Genomic DNA, 26,913 nt, shown 5'->3' with positions numbered 1-26,913 from the left:
GATAAGCCTTTCTTTCAGTTTCATCTCTGTATCTCTGGGTTCCATTGTTCTCTCCACGATTTAGGTACATAAATCTCTGAGTTTAGCCTTTGGGCTGGTGTTGGAGTCTGTATTGGATCATCTCATCGAATCTGTGCTAAGTTGGTGACTCTGATAGATGAGTCTTGCACTTTAGTTGCCAATCCCTGTTGTTGTGTTAGCATCTCATTCTGGGTCTTTTGGGTGTTCCTAAGTTGCCTGGCAATTGCTGGTTCATCCATAGCTCTAATACCAAATTGATGCAAACCAAATTCTAGTGTCCAGTCTGTTGGAAATTTGCCCTAGGATTTTCCTCACTCTAGGGTCCTCTCTCTTAAGAACCAGCACTCTTCTAGGGTTGTAGGTGATTTTGAATGAAGGATAATTGGAGAATTTAGGGTTTACAAGGATTAAGTAATGGGCTAGAAGAATTCCGTGAAGGTTAGGGTGGAGGGACTTGGGATTTCAGAAGTGAATCCTTCCTGTAATGATAGTTTCAGGCCTGAATTTATGAATTAGGGTTTGGATTGAATGGAAGGATGTAAGGTTCGGCTGCTTGTGTCTTGTATTTTTCAGTACTGAATGTTAATGTTAGGGTTCAAAAAATAGTGTTCCAGGGTTTCGGTTAGGTTGGGGAGGGGCTGTTGTTGATCTTTTATAATTTCAGGTTAATCCTAATGGCTTTGGGTTTGGCTTGAAGCTTCCTACTTGGGTTAGGACTCTTAAGGAAGTCAACTAGGATTATGGGAAGTTAGAATGGGAGCAGAGATGGTAATCCTAAAATGGTTTGAAGTCTGGTTGAGGAATTTGGGAGTTATAGAGTTGCTAGTCAACTTTGGTTAGGGTTTCTAGAGGTTGAAGATGAATTGCAGAAAATTCTAAAACCTAATAGAGGATGGGTTATTGGGGAATCTAGGAGGAGGACTAGGTCTAGGGAAGGGTGTGATCCTATAGTGGAAAGGAGGGGGTGAAAGGGTTAGGGAATCTAGGGTTGAAGGGGTGGGAGTATGCTGCTGCTTTAGGGAAGAAGAAGAGGTGGGAGAAATTGCGGGTAGGTTAGGACATGGGGAAGAGGGCTAGGAAGGGCTGGGGTTGTTGTTTACTTACTTGTAGATGGTTAATGGCTGCTGTACTTGAAGAAGGATGTTGGAATTGAAGAAGAACTGCAGAAACAGTCACTCAAAAGATGCTGCAGGTCTCCCTGAGGAAACCCATAACTTCCTCTCTTGCATCCAAGGTCAATTCTGAGTTTTATTAATCAATTCAACTTGCAGTTACAGAGGATGGAGCTTTATTTATAGCCTTTAAAAGAAACACACTAGGACTCAGCTTAATAAGCCAACTTGATTTCAAACTAAGACTCTAATTCTTTTCCCCCCTTCGGGGTAATGATTTTATTCATCCATCCAAAAAAAAAAGACTCTAATTCTGAGAATGAGTCTGACTTGATTAAAGACTCTTACTTAAACAAGGGCTTTCTCAAATCTTACTCCAGAAAGATCTGATTTGAAATCTAAGAGTAGATACGGAGTCCTAACAATAAGTAGGCTGAAACTAGGGATTCCAACCAAGATACAAATTTTGCTGAAACTTCGGGTTTCGCCAGGTACTCATTTTGCTGAAATGTGAGAATGTTTCAATAAAAACACTGGGAGTGTCATTTTGGCTTAAAACCTAACCTAAAGGGCTGTTCTTAATTAGCACATGCTCGGCTTTATGAGGGTGAAATTGGAAGTTTGGAACATAAATTTAGACAAATGTAAATATCCAAATTCCAAATGATGCAAGAGAACACGAAGATCTTCATTAACTTTCAGAAAGAAGAGAACTACTAAAATTCATTGAGCAAATTGCCCTGGCACACCAAAATGGTGGCCTTAAAGCCCTGACACCCCACTTTATGTTTGAAAAACACAGAGACCCCAAAATTGGATTTTCATTGGAATATATTAGTCCAATTTTTGATTGAAAACCGTTAAGTCACTATTTATTATGGGGATATTTTTGAAATTGGAAGAAAATAAACAGTGATTTAACAGTTTTCAGTGACAAATTGGACTAATGTGTCCAATGAAAATCCAATTTGGGGGTCTCTGTGTTTTTCAAACATGAAGTGGGGTGTCAGTGCTTTAAGGCGTCCATTTTGGGGTGCCGGTGCAATTTGCTCAAATTCATTATACAAGTAGTCAAGTGTACAGGTACAAGTATACAAGTGTAGGCAAGTACATATTAGTCATCCCCTCATCTTAATACCAAGTATTGTGCCTAGGTGGATCCATCTCCTGCTGATGCTCCATCGTATTGTATATCATCCTCTCCCCCAACCAATGTACACGTTGAACCCATGTCATTCCTTGCTAATGGTTGTTCAGATAGTCTTGAAGTGCAGCTCTTTAATGGTTGTGATCCACAGCCTCAAGAATCCTGTCTAATGGAAATGAGAATAGGGCTAGGGAATTTGTCCTATGGCTGTGGTGGTGCTGCTGGTGCCTGTGCATATTGTGTTACTATAGCCCAGCTGAAAATGGACTCTACAGCTGAGTTTGGCCCAAAGAGACTATGCTCATAATATCCATCGCTGTGCCCATAGTACAAACCACTGGAAGGAATACCTATACCATAATGTCCATAAGCCCCATAAGTAGATGTGGAGCTTGTAGATTCACCCAAGCTTATGGATCCCATCATGCATGTCAAGCTGTTTGCTCAATCTGCAGGATGCAGGAAAGAACCGCACGATCCGTATGATTGGGTGTCATCCTCTTTACCATGTCTATGGGGCTTCCCCTGGCCCTTCCCCTTCCGGCTGTACATTGTAGTATGACCACGATGTGCCTCCCCACCATGATCTTGATCTTGTGTGGCATGTGTGAAGTGAGACACCCCGGTATATCTCTGGGGGGCAGCTGTGTCTCTGGTAATGGAATAGGTAAACACTCTTAAAGTCCTCCTCCACCACCATGACCATCGTTGTCATCCCCCTCACCTGTGGTCTCATGACTCTCATGGTCACCACCACTTCTATCATCATCGTTGTCATCATCATGTCTTTGACTCAGACTGGGAGCTAACCATACAAGACATATATCGTGTATTTCTGTTGCATCTTTAGTGTAGGAAAATACAATTTTTGATGCCCTAAAAATAAGTAGGCAAAAAAAAAAAAAAAAAAAAAAAAAAAGGACACCGTGAGTTCGTAAATCGGTCCACGGTGTTCAGCATACTTTTAACTAATACCCGTCCAACAACATTTTAACATTCATTTTGTAAAAAATAAGTTTGGAGAACTGTGGTTACCTCTAAGATTAAGATCTCCAAAAATCGAGTGTGACTCCTCTTGATCGACGCAATGCACGTGTTTGCTGGCAACGATCACAGAAGATCCATGCCTAGATGTTGAAGATTGATGGAAAAATAGCAAGAATCAAGAAAATCTAGGAGAGAGAAGTTGTGGAGAAAGTTTCATTTCGGCGGAAGTTCGGTTTAAAAAAGGAAATATCGACCATTGGGTGACATATTGCCAATGTTTTGGCAATATGTCACCGACTTTAGGGAATGTCAGTTTCCCCTAGGTGTTTTGTGTTGCCATGTAGCGGCATACTGAAATTTGCCTAGTTTCGGGGATATTTCGCCGATATTTCCTACCATGATTCCAATAGAAGCTAGGAAGTAACCCTAGGCCCTTTGCAGCTGCTGGGACCAGTTTACATCAAGTGGCAGTTGTGACAAGCTTTGAGCGAGCGGTGAAAAAAGGAGTTTGCGTCTCCAAGCTGAAGCCACTTGATCCTAGACTTTTGGTGAAGAAAGCTTTCTTTGTAAGATCTGATGGAGATCAGCTCCAAAGAGATGGATTTTTCTTCTTCAGCAAGGGAGGGATCAAGAGGATTCAAATGGAGAAGGGATTGGATGCAGGCAAGGAGTGGCAAGAGGTTACAAGTTAGGCAATACTCTTGAAAGAGGAAGTGTTCCAGGATTTGAGGGCAAGCTTTGAGTTTCGAAGTCTTGGCAAAAGCAACAAGAGGGAGAGATTGACTATACCAGACATTGTTCAGGTGGTGGTAATCATACAGCCCTTCCCGTGGTAAAATACCATTGGAGCCATACTTCTTGATGAATGCTATTGAATCCAGTGTGGATCATCCATGGTTATTCAGTTACTGATGTGTAGCTTTAATATCCACTTGCTGATGATGGTAGTATCATGTAATTTAGTTCAATTTGATGCATATTTTGTGCATCCTGTGCTACAGATGAACCCAATCTCTTGAAGCAAACCTGCAATTTGTTAATGTGTCTGAGATATATCAAACCACAATTCTCTCTTCTTCTTCTTCTTCTTTTTTTTTTTTTTTTTTTGTGTGTGTGTAATTCTGCATCATTCATGCTCTGCCAAGCCTCTGAAAAGGTTGAAAATTCCTCTGCTTGGTCATATCTTATTTAATTCATTTCTATTTTATTAATGATACATTAGGCGGACTCGTTACGTGTTCATGGTGTTGCAATACCTACTATTGATGGTATTCGAAATGTACTCAATCATATTGGGGCACAACAAAAGGGCAAGCAAACACAAGTGCTCTGGCATAACCTTCGAGAAGAACCGGTAAGGCTATGTAGTTGCTTTGCATTGAAACTGAATCTAGTGGAATGTGGATTTTATCACTTGGCAAGTTCTGATATTTTTGCTGCTTCTGGAAGCATTTGTGAACATTTATGTTTTTTTCAGTGATATTGGGATCTTTTTGGATAATATTGGTTTTGAGTTTTCTGAATTCAGTACATGTGGTGTTGCTTAATAATAAACAAAGCAGGTGGTGTACATAAATGGCCGTCCATTCGTTTTGCGTGATGTAGAGAGGCCCTTCTCCAATCTTGAGTACACGGTAATGTACACTAAGAGAAACCTTTTTCATTTTTCAAAGGCATGTGTTTTCGTTAATATATATGCCTTTAACCCTTCTTTTAAACATTTTGTTTAACCATAGCTTTGCATTTATATTCTTATGTGAGAAATTTCATGCTAAGTCTTTACTTGATGGCTAACTCAGTGTTAAAGGAGTTGAAGTCCTAGGTGTGTGATGTATAAGCTTGAGTTTAGCCTTATAACTAGTCAAATCATTCGAAAGATATTATTGGATACAAAATAATCTGATGTGGAGGAGGCGCTGAATGAAGGGCTTAATTACTTGTGGCAAGCAGCTCGAGGAGAACTTGGCAAGAGGTGGAGATAAAGGAAGATAGGATATTCTCGGTGGGAGGGACCCTACACCTACCGCAATAATTGGTTGTGATTCTAACGTGTTAGGATAGGGACGGGCCTAGGCCAAGGGTCGTTGGGAACACTAGTCCACAATTGTAACCCAAGGTCAAGGTACCGTAAAGGATCTCAACAAAATTGTAGGGCTAAGCCTTCGTAGGAAAATTGCCCCCCCCCCCCCCCCCCCACTGACTCTGCTTGTGTTGAAGCCTTCAACACCGAATTCGCCATTTTATTCTAACATGGAAGGATTCTATGGGGATAAGGATATTCATTTAATCAAAGGATTATCAGCTGGAATAGAGAGAAGCTAGCGGAAATTTGAAAATTATTGAGGAACTTCATTCAGAAGAGGACTCTATAACGGAGATTTTGATGGAAGCCAGAGGAGGACGTATGGAGTGGAAGGAATTTCAGCTAGGTGAGGAGTCTTCACTTGTGGCAGTCAAATGTGGGGATTTTATCAAAGATAAAGAGCTGATGGGGTTCAACGATTGTGAGTCAAGGAAGGTCTTTTATGCCGATTGCTTTGAGGTGATGAAAGAGAATGAGAAATCAAAATTGTGTTGTGGTGGGCCCAAGACAATGGTTGAATGATAGGAAAAATTACTAGTGAATATTACCCGTGGCCAAGGAAGAAAAATCGACGGAAACAGGAATTTCGACCTTGTAAAAGGCTGAAATTTCGATGTTTCAGTTGTAATTTCGGTCAAAAGTGGACACTTTTTTTTCCTTTCGGAAATTGGAACTTCAATTTCGGGCCTCATATGGACTCAAAATGATTTGGATTCTTGCATACTACCTATTTTAAGCATAATAAACACAATGGAACTAGTATTTTGCCAAAAAAACCATGAAAATTTATCATTCAAGTATACTAACAAATGACTGGTTCCGACAAGTGCAAACTGTGTTGCATACAGGCATAAAATCATCATCATACATGAATTGTTTGGTAGAATGGTTATATATACAACAAGTCAACAAAATAAAATGACCGACTAGATTAAGTGATGGTGTCTCACATATATTAAGTTGAAGCCTATATATCATATATACATAAAATAAAAATACATAATTTTAGAAGATAATTATTAAAATCAGAAAATGGAAAAATGGTAGCAAATAATAAAACGACAAGTTTAACAAAAGATAATCATAGATCATAGTCCTAGGCTAAACATATATTAATTTCAAGGCAATACAAGATCATTTAAGACATGAACAAAACAAAAATAAAAAAAGGGGAAGTTTGGAACTGGGGTACGGTTCATGCTTCACATTCTATTGTTGTCAGAGTTTCCTTTGTAGCTGTTGTGGCTTTGGAGGTGTTTGGAGGCAAAATATGAAGTGTAGGAAAAGAGTTGTTTGAAGGCAAAGGAATTGTGGAAATTAGGTGAAAATGGAATAGAAATCAACAAAAACTAAGGAAAAATAAGTTGGAATGTTGAAATGGTCGAAATTGCGGTCGAAATTTGACACTTTTCTGAAATCATTGGAAGTCGTTTTGTTTTTGAAAAAAGCAGACCTTTCGACTGAAATTGTCGAAATTTCAGTCGAATTTTCTTCTATGCATGTGGTGCTGAAGGGGGAAAAGCCATGAATATTGTTTGAAGTAGTAAAAAGCCGTGAGGATGCTGATTTGGTTTGTTTTTTCTGGCGGGGAAAACAGGACTAAGAGCAGATCCTATCTTACTATCTTATCCTCGTGTACCAGCAAAGTTAAGCCTTTTCGTGCTTTAACCCATTATTCACTCAGCCAAACAAGGATATATAATAGATTAGCATTTTCAGAAGGTACAAAGAAGGAAGACGTCTAAGTATCTGCGAAAGAAGAAGGGGTGGATATGGGAGATCCATTGAGTTTAAATCCCTCCTACCATATAATATGGAAATAATGTTGGAAGGGAGATTACAACATTCACCGTGACACCAATTTTCGAACATATACACGAAAAATTATGATATCCAAAGTAGGCAAGGCGCAAGGTCTTGGTGAAATACCAGTAGATGTATGGAAGAGCTTTGGAACCTACAGGCTAGTTTGGTTGACTAAGTTGTTTAATAAGATTTTGAGCAGAAGGAAAATGTCAGTTTAATAGAGGAGAAGCATTAGAGCCCGGTTTTCAAGAATAAAGGAGATATTCATAGCTATAATCAGGGTTTAAAATCTCGGTTTCAAGGCCAGTTTAAACCAGGCTTGAAATCAAGATGGGGTCAAAATTTCGAGCATCTTGGTGGAAACTTGGGAATCTGCCCAGGTAATTTTGATCCTTGGTTTTGGCTCTGTTTTCATGGTTTTTTGATCTTGTTTGTTGCATACAACATATTTAAAGCACAAATAACATAGGTATTTTGCTAAAAACAAAAACCAGTAAGGAGTTATCTTTCAAGTGTTAGTGTACTTGACAGGTTCCGACAAATAAAAGACTTGTAAAATTTAACAAATTGTGTTGCATACTATAAATGTTTTATACAAAATTACAAATATAATAGCCACAAAGTAAAACCAAAAAGCAACTCATAGCTGTCATCTTCACTCAAGTCCAAGTTGAGTTCCTTTGTGGATCCATCCCTTGAGACGCATAGTACTGGATTGATCTGATCAATTGCTAATACTGGACAAAAGCATCCCATCTTGTAGTCTTGGAATACTTGATCAGGTAGTTTGACATTGTCCTTCTATAGGTGTCATCATCAGGATATGCTAGAAATCCCAGCCTAGGGAATGCCATCAGGGAATAGACTGTAACCTGATGATGATGGTTGAATTGGCCCAACTAGGTTTGATGGATATCCAAAGATGGAGTCCACAAATCATGCACCTGATCCATCCCCATACACATCGATGTAACCAAGATTTTAAGGTTTTGAGATGTGAAATTAAATCCCTAAAATTAGGGTTACTCTAGGATCCTCTTCTTGTGAACTAGAGTCATCAGACGACAAAGAAATAATATGGGAGTGTTTTATTGGAAATTATGCATTCAACCATCCATGAATGGGATAGTGATGGGAGGAAGCAACAATATTAATATGGGATGGGTTTGGGATAAGTAGGGTTTTAACAATCACAAAGATGGGATGGATTTTGGGTTGACTAGGGTATTGGGAAAGGTATGGGGAAACCTCAATTAACAAAACCTAAATGGATTAGAAGAAATTGGGAAGAAAATAAAGTTAAGGTTTTAACAGATCAGTATGGGATGGTCTGGAGATAACTAGACTTACCCTAGGATGGAAAGGGAAGCCTATGGTTGAGCCTCGGGAGGCTTAGGACTGAACAGGGAAAAGATGTGGGCTGTTATAGGGGTTTGGTTGATCTTGGTTGGGTTTCTTCGAAGGATCTTGGGTCTATTCTCTTTTTCTTGATCTTTCTTTTCCTCTATTTCTTTCTTTCTGTTCTGTTCTGAAATTTCAGAACTGCTGCAAGATCAAGAAAAGAGAGGGTTGGGGGAAGGGGTGGAAGGGAGAGAAAGGGCTGGGGAGGGGTTGCCGCAGGGTTTGGAGGGGCTGTGTGGTCTGTGATGGATGGAGGAAGTGTGGGGGAGGGAGTCATGGTCTAAGGAAGAGAGAGGAGGGGCTGGAATGGAGAGGGGTGGGGATGTACTTACTGGATTAGGGTTAGGAAGCTGCTGTAGTGTTGAATTGCTGCTGGAAGATGGATGAACCTTGCTGAAATTGGAGATGAAGACATTCAACAACTGCCTTGGTACTCCCAAGGAAGCCATGACTTGGTTTCCCTCAAGATTCTGATTTTGTTTATTCAATTCAACTTGTCTGTTTACAAAGAGGGGGGCTTTAAATAGGCTTACACTTGGAGGGAAAAGACTTGGACTTAAACAAGGAAACCTAACTTGACTCAACTAGGGGATCTTTTATAGACTAGGATCCCTTATACAACCACATAAATTAAAAAACCACTAAAAAGGAATCTTTAAGAAAATAAATTGCAAAGTTAACAACTAATTATCCAAAAGGAATCTCACTTTAAAATTGATTCCAATTGGGACTCCACCTCTGACTGGGACTTTACTTCTGACTAGGTCTCTCAATGCCTAACTCAATTGAAAAACATAAAATTAGATATGGACTCACAAAAATATAAAAAAATTACTGGATCAGTCAAGTGTCCCAAAAGAAGTGAAAAAGGACCAAATTAAGTAGGTTTGGCCAGCCCACTCGGTGTGCTGATGGGCTTGGTTCTTGGGCCCAATTTATTGATTGGAGAAGGGGGTTGGCTTGCTTACATCACCCATATGTAGACATACTATTGGAATCATCAGATGATCCCCCATGCCATATTCAACAGCTCCGCCATGTGCTCCACCATGTCTATATCCATAACCCTCGTATGGTGTAGATCCTATGGTCTCCATGCCACTGTCCTTGGACTTGGAATCATAGAATGATGATGGTCTTTAGTATCCGGATCCTTTACCTCTAGGCTCATCCAATCTCACGGATCCCATTGAGCTTGCCATGTTGGCGATATCCAGTTGAGATTGAGATCTATACGACGTGTGATCCTTATGTCTACAGTTTTGTCTGCAACTGTTGTATGTACGTGCACCATGATCTCTATCATGTGTTGTATGTGTGAACTGAGACTCCCTTGTGAACCTTATCCCAACTGGTATTTTCTCAGGTTGAGAACTCAATCAACAGCTGGGTTCAGCTGATGCTTGACCAACACTGACACCACCATTATCATCGTCGTCATCCTCATCATCCCCACCATCGCCTCCCCCCCCCCCCCCACCCCCACCCCCTCAGCTAGGTAGGTGGCTAAGTGTCATCATCATCCATGTCAGACCACAATAACTCATCGTCAGTATTTATTAATGCATCGGGGTGTGGCATGAATGGACGGGTTAGCTGTGCATGCACTCTCCCCTTGGTGGCCTAGAAGTCATCCACATCCACAACCATCCCTCTGCAATATGGTCATTGTAATGACTTCCCCCTGTTTAACAATGGCTCACCTTTGTCCCTAATCTACTCAAATAAGGGATTCTTTTCATCATTTTCCACCTTATCGATGTTAGCCAACTTGATCGAGGCATTATCACATTCCATACCTTGTTGAATATGCTTCTCTCTGTCTCATATTATAGTGCACATAAACAAGGTCTTCTAGCCGCTTGACACCTAAAAGTGAATGAGGTTTAAAGTGCTCCAGTTATGCTCGCACCTAGTGGCAAAACATGTTTGTGAGAGCACTTTACGTGCAATCACTGCCAAGTTGGGTGAGTTAGCCACCACTTAACTGCAACAAACATATAGAATTCAATTAGTAATGTTATATTAGTATAGCAGTAAAACTAAAAGAGATAATATCTAGAGATTTGGACTAACCCATGCTATGATTTCACGAGCCGATATTGCTACTAAGTGATCGAAGTTCTCAATGGCATCCCTAAATGACTTAATCTAAAGTTACTAGGTCAGTATAACATTAAGTAATAATTAACCTAAGTCACCAACTACTAGTGTTCTCACAATCTCACCTCCAAATTGACAATTGCTTCTTGATTCGGATATTGTTCCATCCTCTTCGCTACAGTATGGATAACATTTATCAATCTTGCCTCATCCTAAGTTGATGCGCAGAGTGTTACTTGGGATTTAGATAATATGCTAATAATGAATAAGAGGAAACAGTGAAAAAAACACAACAAGATAATAATAATAATAAGTTGAAAATTATAAACAACAATCTACCAATCTATTGTGGTTTCAGCGACACGTTCGGTGTATTTTTTGAGTTTGGTTCTTAGATAGCCATTTTAAGACTATGAACAACCAACAATGGTCTTTTTAGATTCGTATGCTTGGTTGTATGTGGTAGAAATTTAATGCTTGTTACATATCTAAGCATGCTTGAAATATGAATTGACATAAATGATTAGCAATTTCAATTAATATTGTAGTAAAACACTAAACCTGCATTAAAATATGCATAACACATAACTAAAACTTCCCACATACATGATCAACATGGTTCAAAATTTGGCTGAGATGGGCAGAAACTTCGATCAAATCTGGCTTCCTAAACTAAGACGTTTATTGGTCTCAGGTTTCGATAAGTTTCTATGATACCTCGAAAATCTCGGTAGTTCCGATCATGGTAAGCAATATCGCTCTCAACACCCATCTTCTCCCCTAGAAAAAGTGAGATCTTGCTTGAGATGGCAAGATCTTGCATTTTTGGATGGGCTAGCTCTACAAAACTCGAGGGCTCATCTCGGTTGGGGGGGGGGGGTTTAACTGTTTAAGGCCCATGTTGGGTTCAAACTTGGTAGTTAGACTAGTTTAGACCTTCGAACACATTTGGTGGCCTTAGATTTGTGAGAAAACAACCCTAAGTTCTAACTTGACCCTAAAATGTTGCAAGAATGAACATGTAAGGTTATAAAATATGTAATCTTTAAGAAATACAAATGAAAAGTAAGTGTATCAAATACATCAGGTAACTTAAATAGCAACAAAATTCCATCTATATGAGTATCACATTCTCGACTCTCGGAGTAGAATAATACAACCATTATAAGTTCTATATAAGTCACAATCTAATAAGTTCATAATACAAGCATGGAATGAGATCAAAATCAATCAAGCCCCAGCTCCACCACTAACTTTAGCACCAGGTCCACTAGCTCCAGCAGCACCACGATCACGACCACGACCACGACCACGACCATTATGCATCCCAGGGGCTACACGTTGGCCCTCCAACTCCATGGGGTGGTCTACCATATCATCCCTCACAGGATTAGGGATAGCAGGGCACCTAGGTGTATCACAATAGCCGCGAACCAAGTGTCACTTGACCCAGTATTTGCGTCTATTGAGGACTCTGCCGCATTAATTGCAAGTGATCCTCTGGCCCTGTCGATCCCTAGGGACTCCGTGTTGCCAAGCAACATTATTGTCGTATATAGATTGATTATTAAGATGTAAATAGTAATAAAAAGATAAAAACCATCATATTCAATTTCAATTAACGGTAAAGTGAAACAATTGAATTACTTGTACACTTGTAATGTGCTGTAGCAGCCTAGCTGGGTCATTTAGGTGGCTCTACAAATGGTATAGCTGGTCCTGTGGCTGCAACTGTGTGCACTGCACCCTCATTAGGAGACATGTGAGCATCCGCAGCGGCTGGGTCCAAGACAACAACAATAGTAGGGTCAGCTACCCTCTTGGCTGATACATCATTGGTGTTCCATGATCCCTAACCTACTAGTTTATCACATCATCCTCCTCATCCTTTGCGGTGGCTTGTGGAATATATCTGACAACTCGTTCGGGTCCTGAGCATTGTCCTCCATATCATTATGTATGTGCCCTACTCTCAACCTTATATTATAATGCACATACACCAAATCCTCGAGCCTCTTGCTACCCAATCTGTTGTGTATCTTATTGTGGATGAGTGAGAAGGTGCTCTAGTTCCTTTCGCAACTAGAGGATTAGCGGGTCTGTTTGAGGACCTTAATTGCTATCTCCTTCAGATTTCGGGCACCAGTTCCATTTAGCACCCATTAGTCAACTGCATCACAACATATAAGAATGCATTTCGGCAAGTCAATCTTAATCTTATAGTATTTGACTACTTACCAGGATCTGATTTATTTGTAGCTGCAATTGCTGCAGGCTTGCCAAAACTCGCAGCTCCATCCTCTGAAATCCTTGATCTGTACACCCATGTTTCAAGTGTTGATAAAAAGTTAGTGCAAATCTAATTGCTGTATATGCAAGATAAAGGTGAAGAAAGCATGAAATAAGTTCTCACCTCTCTATTGATTAACCCCTATAGTGTGGGATATGGCACCAGCTTCTCCACCACCTCTTGCACTGTAGTCATAAAATGGACCTCCAGCCCCAAGTTATTCTTCTAGGGGTACTTGGGATCGAGGTAGTAAGCTTGTGTCGAGTAAATTAAAAAGTAAAAACTTGGTTGTTTATGAAAATATGCAGTCAAAATATATAAATTATAAAACATAAAGTTAAGGTGATTCACCAGCCAACTGTAAAGGATGCATCAAGTGCTTCTCCCATCTCTCATTAGTGATCCTCAGGTAGGTTTTGGAGTATTTAGGGCAGTAGGTTTAAGCGCTTCCCTCATCTGCTAGAAGGCAACAATATATAAGGCAATGTGGGCTTCTTCTTGGCATCCACCATCCTTAACACAAAACACAATAGGCTCCAAAATGCCCACTGTCTTGTTAAGATTGATAGAACCTTAGTATAACCTCCATTGATATCACGAGTAATGAAAAAGAATAAATCACTACTGCTTTACTTTAATCTCAGAACAGAAAGAACAACAGTGGAGTAACGGCTGAATTCATTAAGTAATGCCAAGTAATCAACACTAATGAACACAACTGATCCTAACAGCAGATAGTTAATTTAAGAACAACAAGAACAAACTAAACTCCCTGATAAACAAGAACATCCCCAACTCCCAGAGCCTTCCCGAGAGGTCTCCCCTCTCCCATAAGCACAGCTTGCTACTTTCTTCCTACCTCTTTCTTTCCTCCCCTCTCCTTACATACCCTAACAATCCTAACAAACTCTTACATTTCTTCCCACTCATCTCCTGCCGCCTGGACTGTCTCTTCTGCATCACTGCTGTGAGCAGAGTGATGATTGCTATCCAATAGAATGTTGCCAACTGTCTCCTCCTTACTTTTGTCTCCTTCAACCACTGGAGGTGATATTGTGCTCTTCCTCCTATTCTTACGCTTGTACACCCGAGTTATAAGAGGCCTATCAACACTCCCTCCCTTCAGTTTCACCTTGTCCTCAAGGTGAAAATCAGGAAATTGGTTATGCACTTCAAAAAAATCCTCCCAGGTATTCTCACAACTGGGTAGTTGCTTCCAATGAATCAGCACCTCAAGTGTTCCTTGGGGTGAATAACAGATGTCCAATAATTCCTCCGGGGTGAGTTGGAGTTCCCCGTCTTCTGCTAAACATGATGGCAGCGGCTGAGTCATGATGTTACTACCCGCCACTTTCTTTAATTGTGAGACATGAAAAACTGGATGAACTTTGGAAGCTGGTGGAAGAGTAAGTTTGTAAGCCACGGGGCTGATTTGGGCTGCAATCGGATATGGACCATAGTAACGATGACTAAGCTTCTCATTGGGGCACTTGGCTAGCTTCTTGAATTGGTACGGTTGAAGCTTGAGAAAAACTTCCTCCCCTAGTTGGAAGGTGACATTCTTCGGTGCCGATTTGCATAGGAGCGCATGCGATCTTGAGCCACACACAAGTTAGTTTTCAGCTCATCGAGGATGTCATCTTTTGCACGTAAGAAAGCATCAACTTCTTCTACCTTGGAGCAGTGGCCCTCCCATTTAAGCAAAGGTGGTGGTTCTTGGCCATAAACGATTTGAAAGGGTGTCATCTTAGTGGCTGAATGGTAAGTGGTATTATACCAATATTCAGCCCATGACAGTCAAGTAGTCCACTCCTTCGGCTGCCTAGCACAGAAACAGCAGAGATAAATCTCCACCCCTCGGTTTACCACCTCCGTTTGATCACCAGTTTGAGGGTGATATGCGCTGCTGAACTTGAGGTTTGGTTCCCGCTAATTTGAAGAGTTCCTTCCAAAAAGTGCTCATGAAAACCCTTTCCCTATCAGACACAATTGATTTTGGAAACCCATGGAGCCTTACTATTTCTTTGCTGAAAATCACAGCTATCTCCTTTGCCGTATATGGATGTGTGATGCCAATGAAATGCCCATACTTCGAAAGTTTGTCCACCACCACAAGTATAGTATCTCCCCCTCGGGTTTTGGGTAGCCCACCAAAGAAGTCTAAACTGATGTCCTCCAAAATTCGATCTGGTATGGGAAGGGGCTGAAGTAGCCCTGCTGGTTTCATGGCCTGATGCTTGCTTCTTTGACATGCGTCGCAACTTGCCATGAAGTCTTTCACCATCCTCTTCATGCCGACCCAATATACTACTGCTGCTAGCCTTTTATAGGTGTGAAAGTACCCGGAATGTCCTCCAAAAGGCGTGGAGTGGAATTCAGCAAGTAGTTTAGGGATTAATCTGGAATTTTCAGGGATGACCAATTGCCCTTTATAGAAGAGTGTCCCATTCTGCAATTTATAATCTGAGAATTCAGGAGAGCCATTGATTAGTGATTGTATCACCTTGCGATAACGCTCTGATTGCTGAATTTCACCTTCTAATCCTTCTTTTTCTTCCCGTAGTGCTGCTGATAACTAGAAAGTCATATTGTGCCTTCCATTTATCTTGACAATGCATCTGCAGCTTTGTTCTCACACCCGGGCCTATAAAGGAAGCCTATAAAGGATTTCGAAATCAAATCCCAAAAGCTTCATAATCCACTTTTGCTGGTCCTCAGCTACCAACTTTTGGTCCATCAAATATTTTAAGCTCCTTTGGTCTGTGCGTACTTTGAAATGCCTCCCCAAAAGGTAATGGCGTCACTTTTGAATGGCTTACACCATAGCTATCAGCTCTTTCTCATGAAGATTTGGCACAGGCTCGTTGGGACAATGCTTTACTCCAAAAATCTATGGGATGTCCGTCTTGCATAAGTACAGCCCCTAGCCCCACTCCTGAAGCATCCATTTCCTCCATGAATTTCTTTGTAAAATCAGGCATAGCAAGTACGTGTACAGTGGTCATTGCTGCCTTCAAGGCTTCAAATGCTTGAGTAGCTGAATCATCCCATTGGAAAGCATCTTTCTTCAATAAATTGGTGAGGGGCGTCGCAATTTTCCTATAATCATGAACAAAGCGTCGGTAGTACCTTGTGAGACCAAGGAACCCTCTAAGAGCTCGGACATTCTTTGGCATTGGCACTCAATCATACAAAGTATCTTCTGTGGATCTGCAGCTACACCATCGGCTGATATTATGTGTCCTAAGTAATCCAATTTGGCCATCACAACCGAGCATTTCTTTTTGTTTACCACCAAACAATGTCTTGTTAGGAGATCTAAGACCACTCGCAGGTGACTCAGATGGTCTTTCAAGGTTTTGCTCTACACCAATATATCATTTAAAAACACTAACATAAATTTTCTTAGATGTTCTCGAAATACCTCATTCATGAGTGCTTGGAAAGTGGCTGGTGCATTTGATAACCCAAAGGGCATCACGAGGAACTCGTAATGTCCATCATGTGTTCGGAATGCTGTCTTCTCCTTGTCACCCTCAACAATCCTGATTTGGAGGCACCCCGATTTGAGGTCGAGCTTGCTGAAAACCCTGGCACCTCCTAGCTCATCAAGCAACTCATCTATCGCTGGTATGGGAAATTTATTAGGCACTGTTAGCTTGTTAGTAGTCTACACAAAATCTCCACCCTCCATCTTTCTTTTGCACCAACGACACTAGACTCGAATAAGGACTAATACTTGTACGTATTAACCCTGCAGCTAACATTTCTCTGACCAACCTCTCTACCTCATTTTTCTGTGAGTGAGAGTACCTGTATGGCCTGAGATTTGGTGGGTTGCTGTCGTCGGTCAAACATATCGAGTGGTCATATGGTCGTGGTGGTGGTAACCCTCTGGGTTCAGCAAACAATGGCTTGAAGTCTTCTAGTAGCTTTTGTATATGTTCACTGATATTAGCATTCTCCTGGACATCTGCTAGCATTGGCTTCAAGCAGTACCCTTTGCCTTCCTGCTGAACTGTCTTCCAAAGTTGTTGTAAGGTTGTCTCAAGCCTAAGTAATGCAGGGTCCCCTTTCAGTTTTACTTATTTATTTTCCCACATGAATTGCATCGTTTGTAGCTTCCAATTACTCTGAACATCACCCAATGTTGATAGCCATTCTATCCTCAGTATCACGTCAACACTACCCAAATCAAATGGTAGCAATTTTTGTACAAATGTCACCCCATTGAGAACAATAGGCACTTGTAGACATACTCCTTGTCCTCGGACATTATTGCCATCGCCCAACATCACGTGAAAATGCTTCTCACCTTCTACTTTCATGCCTATCTCCTCTGCTACCTTTCGCGATATGAAATTATGGGTCGCCCCACAATCAATGAGCAGCACCAGTGAAGCGTCACCTATTTGTCCTCTTAGTTTCATAGTGCGAGGTGAATCAAATCCAACCAATGAACTATGCGATAGCTCGACTTCGATGACGGGGTTGCCATGTCTGGTGTCGTCTTCATCTAACCCCATCATGACTGTCTCTGGCTTCTTCCCCGCCTTGCCTTCGTGAAATAACATCATTCGCAGCTGCTTCATCGGACACTGATGGCCTCAAGAGTATGGACCATCGCATCTAAAGCAAAGCCCCTTATCCATTTTGGCCTTCATTTCGTCCGGAGTTAATCACCGTGGTTTGTTGCTGCCGCTAGACGTTGTTGCAGGAGTACTCGATGATGAAGAAAGGTTCAAATTGGTTTGCCCTATGCAAGGAAAAAATATCGATCGATATGGAAATTTCGACCAAAACTGGATACTTTTTATCCGACTCTTGAAAAGTCAATTTTGAGCCTCAAATGCACTCAAATTGATTTGGATTTTTGTATGCTACCTATTTCAAGCATAATAAATACTATAGAACTACTAGTTTACTAAAAAACTACTAAAAATGTAACATCCAACATTCCAAGTATATAGTACATGAATCAGAGAAGAAGCAGGAATGCTATTACTTACAAATCTATTCTATTCAAGCCTCAAGGTCTCCCTCTTCCGTCTGCAACCCATACAAATGACAATACAACTCCCATGATGTTTGCCCCATATAGTTTTGGACATAGTCAACAACTGCATCTCTGTACGTGGCCTCATCCACATGCATAAGATTTCCTGATGGTGGGAAGTTGTGAATCTCCAAAGGAACTGGTGGTGGTGGGCCTTGTGGCTATGGAATAGTGTGGAAGATATGCTTAACAAATGAAAGAGCACCCTGACTCTCAGGAGAAGGATAAGGATACTGATAAGGTCCCAGTGGCTGACCCCGATAATTGACAGTGGGAGGGACACAACTATCTTAAAATATATCTTATGTATTTTAAAATATATAAAATACACACAAACTATCTTAAAAATATCCACAACATGCTCCAAAAATTGCATACATGCTTCCACTAATACTCTGCTATTTTAAAATTTAAAACAGAAATTAATTAGTTTTTTTTTAATTATTTAAATATATATTAAATACAGTAAAATTACATAATTAACAGGAAAAAAAAAATTCAACGCCATCACAGCAATATGGTGTCTCAACTCTCACATACATTCATTTGAAGCTTATACATGTACTATACATATACATTTTTAGCAATATACATAATTTAGTAAATAATTTTTAATAACAGAAAAATAAAAAAATAGTAGGAAGAATAAAAAAATAATTTTGACACTACAAATTCATAGATCAACACTCTAAATTAAACATACATAAATTTGGAAGCAATCTAACATGATTTAAGGCACAAATGAAACAAAAAAAAATAAAAAATGAGGATGTTGGTTACTCACCTTGCAAGATTTGAGAAAATGTACAAATGGAGGAGCAAATCAAGTTTTTGAAGGAAATGGAGTACTAGAAATTAGGTGTAGAAGGGGATGAAAGCAAGAGAAATCACCAAAAATTTCAAAAGGGGGTCGAAATGCAGAGGGCGATATTGCTCGATTTCAAAATTTGCAGACATATCGATCGATATTTCGACCATATCGATCGATTTTTGTTCCATGGCCCTACGGTTGGTTGACTAGTTGTGCTTGAACCGGGGCCTGTGGGGTTTGTCAAACCAGCTGGAGTGGACTGTGCTCCTGTCTGATTTGATCGGTTCATTCCAATGGTGCATTTGGCCATGGGCTGCGTCAGACTATTAATGGGCTGCGTCAAACTATTAATGGGCTGGGTCACTTAGAGCGCCTTAGGCCCACGAATGGCTTGGTTTTTGGCTTCAATCGATTGGGCCAAGTCCATAATTTGGGCCAGCCCTTTAGGATGGAATAACCGCAATTCAGCCCTAATTTCACCCTTTATTCCCGATAAAAAAGCTCCTTGTAACCACTCATCTTCCCTGGCGCCGGCAGCGGTGACGAGAGCTTCGAAATGGCTACGATAATCGGCTACCGTGCGATCTTGTCGGAGTTCCATGATCACCTCCAATGGTGTTTTAGCCTGGGTCGAATTAAATCGTTTCCTTAGTTTTTGCTTGAGTTCTGCCAACGAGTGAAGAGGATTTTGAAGCTCTCTAAACTGTACCCACCCCAGAGCAGGCCCTTCGAAGCATATTAGAGCCGCCTGCAGCCTCTCTGCTTCTGAAAGTCCTTGCAGCACGAAGTACCTCTGCTCGTGCCGTCCAAACATTTGGGTCATCTCCATTAAAATTGGGTAGCTCCAGGTATCTTGGAAAGAATTCGCATCGTCCCACTGGAGTTGTCACTCGTCATTGCTCCTGTGAGAACACACTCTGTACATCATCTCTGAAAGATGCTTGGATTGTCTCGTCCCCTTTGTTCATGGTTACCTTTGGCAATGGATCGTCAATCACTACTGATTTGCCTTTTGCCAGGTAAGCTCTCAACTCATTCACAAATGTTGTATGGCTCTGTTCCACCCTATCTAGCTTTGAATCTATCGTTGCTAGTTGGGTTTGCAGGTCCTTAACGCTAGCCTCTACAATTACCACTCTTGATTCCATTCGGCTCTTTACCATCCCCCAGAATCAATGTGCTTTGATACCAGATTGATAGAACCCTAGTATAACCTCCATTGATATCACGAGTAATGAAAAAGAATAAATCACTGCTGCTTTACTTTAATCTCAGAACATCAAGAACAACAGTGGAGTAACGGCTGAATTCATTAAGTACTGCCAAGTAATCAACACTAATGAACACAACTGATCCTAACAGCAGATAGTTAACTTAAGAACAACAAGAACAAACTAAACTCCCTGATAAGCAAGAACATCCCCAACTCCTAGAGCCTTCCTGATAGGTCTCCCCTCTCCCACAAGCACAGCTTGCTACTTTCTTCCTACCTCTCTCTTTCCTCCCCTCTCATTACATACCCTAACAATCCTAACAAACTCTTACATTCCTTCCCACTCATCTCCTGCCGCCTGGACTGTCTCTTCTGCATCACTGCTGTGAGCAGAGTGATGATTACTGTCCAATAGAATGTTTCCAACTGTCTCCTTCAGCCACTGGAGGTGATATTGTGCTCTTCCTCCTATTCTTATGCTTGTACACCCGAGTTATGAGAGGCCTATCAAGCTCCCTTCAGAAGGAATCATCAGTAATGGTTTCCTTCAGGTGTCTAAGATCAAGTCCAACTAAACCACTCCTCGCTCTCAAACAAGTGTTGAAGACTCACCACTTTCTTTTGGAAGCTGTTCATTGCCATATAGTTAGTGGCAAGTCTAGTCAAACCAAGCCTCACTAGATCACCACTACACTTTACCCTCATCATCTTCAAGACATACCCATGGTTATATACATAGTTGTCAAGGTGACAAAGCAAGGTGAGACGAAAATCAAGGCGCTGAGGCGTCACTAGGCCGCCTTGACAAAAAAAAAAACTAGGATGCCAAGGATTTGCCTAGGCGACGCTTACTATGGTTATATATGAAATTACTAACCTTTGATGCGCTTGCAACCACACCGCCGATTGATTTCCTCTTCCGTATGTCCTTTAAATAAGGTCAATGGAGTGTGCTGGACTTGGTGTCTCGAAGAGGGGAGTCCTGCTACTTTTCTTATACATTAGAGTTTCCCTAGCCTTCTTGAAGTTAGCTCCGCTATCCTTGAAAACTTGGATAACATTGCTTGCCCTTGCTTGGAGGACCGCCTATCTCAAAAGCTTAGAAATGTACTCAGAATCTTTCACTTTATCAGAGGCATCCTAGACTAGAAAAACATTGTTCCGCCATTACAATTCACCATGAAATTAACGATGGACTGTCTAGTATGATCAGTCCATCCATCAACCATCATAGTGACACCATATGTCTTCTGTCGTGTTGTTAATGTATCAATGTATTACTCCACCTCCTCTTAACCTTTAGTAAGTATTTGTGCATCAAATCCTATGGGGTTGGGCTTTTCACCCTTACACTTTCCCTAACTATTGCATCTATGATCTCCTGGTAATATGGAGTTTTGGCTATATTGGTTGCAATGTTGTTATAGTACGCTTATTTGTTGATTGCCTCCCTAGCATGATCATGGCACGATGATAACAGACCGCATATCAGAATGCTTCTTTGGTGGGTGTTTGATGCCTGAAGAGGATGGGATTTTGCTCAAATGTGGAATCCACCCTACTATAAGTTTGCTCCTCCGCATTTTTAGTCTTCCTCCTCCTCTCACCTCTTTGCTGAAAACTGTGTCTAGGTATAGCTGCTGACCCAGATCCACCTGCTTCTCGAGCCCTCTCATATTGCCTCACGTTATCAAAATGGAAGGATTGCCTGCTTGCTTCAAATGCAACCTTCATTTGTCTCCATTCGGCTACTGACTCACACCCATACTCCTTATTGCCTCCTTGTCATCTGACGCCTCATCAAAATCAATAAAGGCCTTTGTAAGACTACCTCCTTAAACTTCATCTGGTGTCTTACCCTCTTTGCCTTTTTCTATTTCCCTCCTTTTAGGCTTGTTGCACTTCATAGGGAATCTTAGTACACTTTGCAACATCTTTGTATTCTCCCACCAAGTGTTGCTTCAATTTGGTTGCACTACCAAAATTCCACACCTTTAGGCAATACTTGCATTTTGATTTCTTCTTATCAGTGGTCAATGCCTCACTGTGTTGCCAAGCAATGTTAAGTGGCCTAACCCCATTACCTATGTTAGTGCCATTCCTAGTACTAGCCATTTAAGCTGAAACACATTGCACAACATAAGTACACATTCCCACATATCAATAGAATAATTTATTGATAATTAAAAACATATAAAATTAATTTATAAAACAAAAAGCACACTGTTCTAAGAACAAATACATAGCATGCTCATATAGACATGTTTATATTTTTAAAATAAACTACATATGTATCATCATTTAAAAAAAAAGATAAATTTTCATTAAAAAGTGTTTTTGTAATTACTTTAAATAATTTATTAAATTTGAAAAAAAGAATAACAAGAAGCATAATTTTTTTTAACACCATGAGGTTGTAGCCTTCCAATGGAGTCCAACATATATTAAAGAGCAAATTGCACAGGCACCCCAAAATGGAGGCATTAAAGCACTGACACCCCATTTTATGTTTAAAAAACACAGACACCCCAATTCAATAAACATACTAGTCCATTCTATTATTGAAACCATTAGTCCACTGTTTATTTTTATTAAATTCCAAAAATGCCCTTATGTAAAAAAAGCCAAATGTATTCTCTCTCTTCACTCGGCTCTCCACCTTCGTCGATTATCGCCTTGCTCCTGAACACCGTCTTCCGGCGGCCTACGACGATATAATGGATTCGATCCAGTGGGTTCAGAACCAAGCTTCCCAGTCCACCGGCGAGCCATAGCTGAAGATTTCTCCAAGTTCTACCTCATGGGCAGCAGCGCTGGGGCTATCTGGTCATCTATCTTTCTCAGCTCCGATTCTGTCCTCATAGATGTAGACGACTAAGAGAGAGTAGGAGAAGAGACCTTCCTCAACACGAAACTAAGCTTGTCTCTCTCATGACTCGCAAATGTCTGTATCACCCAAGAAAACGAAACCCCTAGGAAAGTTTCAAAGAAAGCAGAAAGGTTAAAGAGTGGAAGAAAACTGATCACAGTACCATAGCTCCTTAGCTCAACTGTTCAAAAGAGAAACTCCAATATCTCCATTAAACAACAGCAGCAGAAGCAGACCTTGGAAGAAACGCCATTAACCCCCCAGTCTCCACTCCATCTCTTTTTCTCTCTTTTTCTATTCCGAGTTCAGATTGTCTTTTCCACAAAGAATTACTTTTACCAAAGCCCAAACAAGGGGTTGGTTAGTCGCTTACATGTCGTGTGAATCGTGCTTGCCACCAAACAAGACCCATCAGCTTCATAGTTCAACTCCACCCCGAAGTCCAAAATCTATTCATGTTGTAAACCTTAAGCTTGTTATTTAAATTTGAAAAGCCAATTGTCCCGCACAAATTACTGACTTATCTGCGTCTTTTAAAAGCAACATGTTTTGTCTGCGATGGTGGAATCGGTAGCGTGAGAGAGATTGAACTGCTTTCAGGTGTGGGCGATAAGACGAGTAGGGAAAGACTGGATGAGCTCGATGATGATTTTCATGTAATGGTCTTTAGAAAGATAGATGACCAAGATAGCCCCGCGCTGCTGCCCATGAGGTAGAACTTGGAGAAATCTTTAGCCATGGCTCGCCGGAGACGGTGTTCAGGAGCAAGGCAGTAATGACGGAGGTGGAGAGCCGAGTGAAGAGAGAATACATTTGGCCTTTTTTTTACATAAGGGCATTTTTGGAATTTAATAAAAATAAACAGTGGACTAATGGTTTCAATAACAGAAGGACTAGTATGTTTATTGAATTGGGGTGTCTGTGTTTTTTAAACATAAAATGGGGTGTCAGTGCTTTAATGCCTCCATTTTGGGGTGCCTGTGCAATTTGCTCTATATTAAAATGAGTTTCATAACCTAAGTTTTTTTCAATGGTTTTTAAATTTAATTTCTTAGAAAATATACTTTTTAAATCCAAAAGTTCAAAAAATAAACTAATAACAGAAAATTAAATTTTTTACCTAAAAGTGTTGATCAAGCAAGATGTTCAACATATATTTTATCTACACTCAAACACCTACTCTAGAACTTAGTATTTGAAAAAAAATCAAAATTTGGGGGAAAACGTCACCTTGGTTGAAGATCTCCTTGAAATGAGCTTGGTTCATCTTCCTTTGGTGTTGTGGATGTGCTAGCACTTGTTGCAGGTGAAGATCCAACGTCAATCCACAAAACATCCGGCAAAGGAAAGGGTGTTTCAGGTGATCCTGCTCAACCTCTCTTGCTTAAGTTTTTGGTTTTTAAAAGCAGTCATTGGACTGAGATCTCGGTTGAGTTTTACTACTTTTGAGATCTTGTCGTGAGATCTCAGAAAGCCGAGATCTTCAAGGAGATCTCATTCCATGGTTTCGATTGATAGTTCGAAAATTTTGGTTGTTTCTACTGTTGGAAGTATGATTGAGGTTTCCTAATTGGAATAAGCTTCCTCTTTTAATTATATTTTTTAGTTCTCTTATATTTTCTATATTGGTTTCCTATTTGGTGTTAGATTGGTTGTTTTTCTCTTCGTACTCAGAGTGGGATTTACTTAAATTGTAACTATAAATATCCCATTGAGGCTTATGAATATAACATACCTTCTGAGCAATAGTTTCTTCAAATTCGAACATCGTAGTAAGAGCATTTATTGTTTCTGCTGCGGAAGTAGAACTTCTGTTTTTTTCTGTTTCCATCGGTCTATGTCTTCAGAGAAGAAGAAGAAGAGAAAAGAAGGAAGCCTATATTTAAAGCTTTCAATTCTTATTTTCTGTTTTCAGTAATTTCTTAGTTTAAAGAAAAAAGATGAGGGAACCACGTGACAAGGTGAGGTCGTGGAAGGGGGGGGGGAATGAAGCGTGGAAGAAAGAGAAGAAAGAAGACAAAGGATTTGTTTTTGAAAGGAAAAAGAGCAAATTGCACTGGCACCCCAAAATGGAGGCTGTAAAGCACTGATACCCCATTTTATGTTTAAAAAGCACAAAGACCCCAAAATTGGATTTTCATTGGATATATTTGTCAAATTTATTACTGAAAACAGTTAAATCACTGTTTATTTTCAAAAATATCCCTATAATAAACAGTGTCAAAAAGGTTTTCAATGATAAATTGGACAAATATATCCAATGAAAATCTAATTTTGGGGTCTCTGTGCTTTTTAAACATAAAGTGGGGTGTCAGTGCTTTAAGGCTTCTATTTTGGGGTGCCACTGCAATTTGCTCAAGGAAAAAAGTTTAGAAGTTTGGTGGATTGATTGAGACAATTGTCCCTTTTCTAAATTATTTTTTTTCCTTCTGATTTTCTAATTGATGTTATTGTTCTTGTTATTTCTCTTATTCCACCTTTTCTGGTAAAAATCTTATTCCATCTTTTACATTCCTATTTTTTTGGGCTGCACATTCAGTTCCTTGATTAATTCTTATTCAGTTTTTAGGAGTCTCACTCTAATTATTACTTATACCTTCCAAAATTATTTATATGTTGCCATTAAATTTCTTTCCTTTCAAGTTTACCCTTTCGCTTAGATTTGTGTTTTCTTTTGAGATTTCCCATAATTACATTCATGCCAATCCAAATTCAGTTTTGTGATATTTACGTATACGTCATTCTTTTCCTATATTTATCAAAAACTCCTTGAAAAATTCTGGTTTGTTGTCATATTGCCATTATTCCTTTAAGTTAGAGCTTTTTTAATTTTTGATAGTCACGTGTAAAGCACGTGAGGGGGAGATTGAACATTTCTACAGTTCAATGTCTATTCCAAGAAATATACATTTTATGGACTCAATAGTGAGTCAGATTGTTGTTGGAGTGCCTTTCTTCAGACTTGTGTAGGACTTGATCTCTGTTACCTTCGAAAATTTGTCCCTTACCTTGGCAATCCTTCGCTTTGGAGATCTAACATTGCTATAGATCTGACGTTTGATCTGTGCAGAACTTGATCTCTGTTACCTTTGGAGATTTGCCCTTACCTTGGCAAACTCCTTTGGAGACCTAACATTGCTGCAGATTTAAAGTTTTATTTTTACTACTGTACCCTAGCATCTTTACCCCCTTAAATGTATTACCCCTTAGACCAATGCAAAAATTGGTCTTCTAAATGTCTGAACATGATACCTTTTCCTTGCGCATTCTTCCTTGGAAACCTAAAGTTGTGGCAGAGATGAGGGCGAAGCAAGTGAAAATTGACAAATGTTTTATCAAAGAAGAATTCGAAAGCGGTCGTTAATTAATAAAGTTTGAAGATCACAGATGTTTTCTTGGGCAGATGCTTTATTCTATTTTGATCAAGTTGTGTGAAAATTGACAAATGCTTTAGAGTTTTTGTTTATGTAAATTTCTATTTCTTGTTACCCAAGTGGGGGTATTTATGTAATAGTGTTATTTCCAATTTATTATAAATAAAGGGCTTAAGATCACACTGATCAAGTGAGCCATTCTACCAATATCATGTTTCTTAACATGGCATCAGAGCCTAAGTTCGATTGGGGAAGAGAAGAAAAAGAAAATCTCGCTGAGGAAGACCTACGTCCATTGCCGAGACATCTCTTCTCCTGCAACTATTCCAGAAGTCATCGCCTCTGCTTCCGCCATCAACCCAAATTGTCCCACACCTATCACTGTTGCAATTGCACTATCAACATCTTCTTCATCTGCAACATCCCATCGCACCTAACAGACTTGCGACTACTCTAGAACCCATCGCCTAAATCTGCAATTGCTCCAGAAACCATCACCTCTTCTCGCTTTCACCTCCAACCTTGCTTCCGCGATCCACCTCCAACCTTCCTAATACCAGGACCATCGACTCTGCTTATGCCATCGTCCCTGCTTCCAGTGCCTTCTCTCTTTCACCTGTCGAGGCTGCATCGCTCCATC

General features: G+C 40.2%; 1 protein-coding gene across 5 annotated transcripts in view; it reads left to right on the top strand.

The window, feature by feature from the left end:
• Nucleotides 1-26,913, top strand: part of LOC149019759 (metal ion-binding protein) — a 157,576-nt gene that overhangs the window by 12,157 nt on the left and 118,506 nt on the right. For 3 of the 5 annotated variants that reach the window (XM_089153729.1, XM_089153730.1, XM_089153732.1), the window contains 2 exons: nucleotides 4,490-4,621; nucleotides 4,827-4,901. In XM_089153729.1, the coding sequence (XP_089009855.1) occupies nucleotides 4,490-4,621; nucleotides 4,827-4,901 (207 nt within the window). The remainder of the gene's footprint in view (nucleotides 1-4,489; nucleotides 4,622-4,826; nucleotides 4,902-26,913) is intronic. The other 2 variants (XM_089153731.1, XM_089153733.1) reach the window with 1 other exon arrangement.

Source organism: Hakea prostrata, chromosome 4 (assembly GCF_041222555.1).
Source record: "Hakea prostrata isolate BN-2017 chromosome 4, UWA_Hpros_2, whole genome shotgun sequence".
NCBI lineage: Eukaryota > Viridiplantae > Streptophyta > Magnoliopsida > Proteales > Proteaceae > Hakea > Hakea prostrata.
Note: the sequence above shows the minus strand (reverse complement) of the source record. Positions and strands in the feature narration are given on the sequence as shown.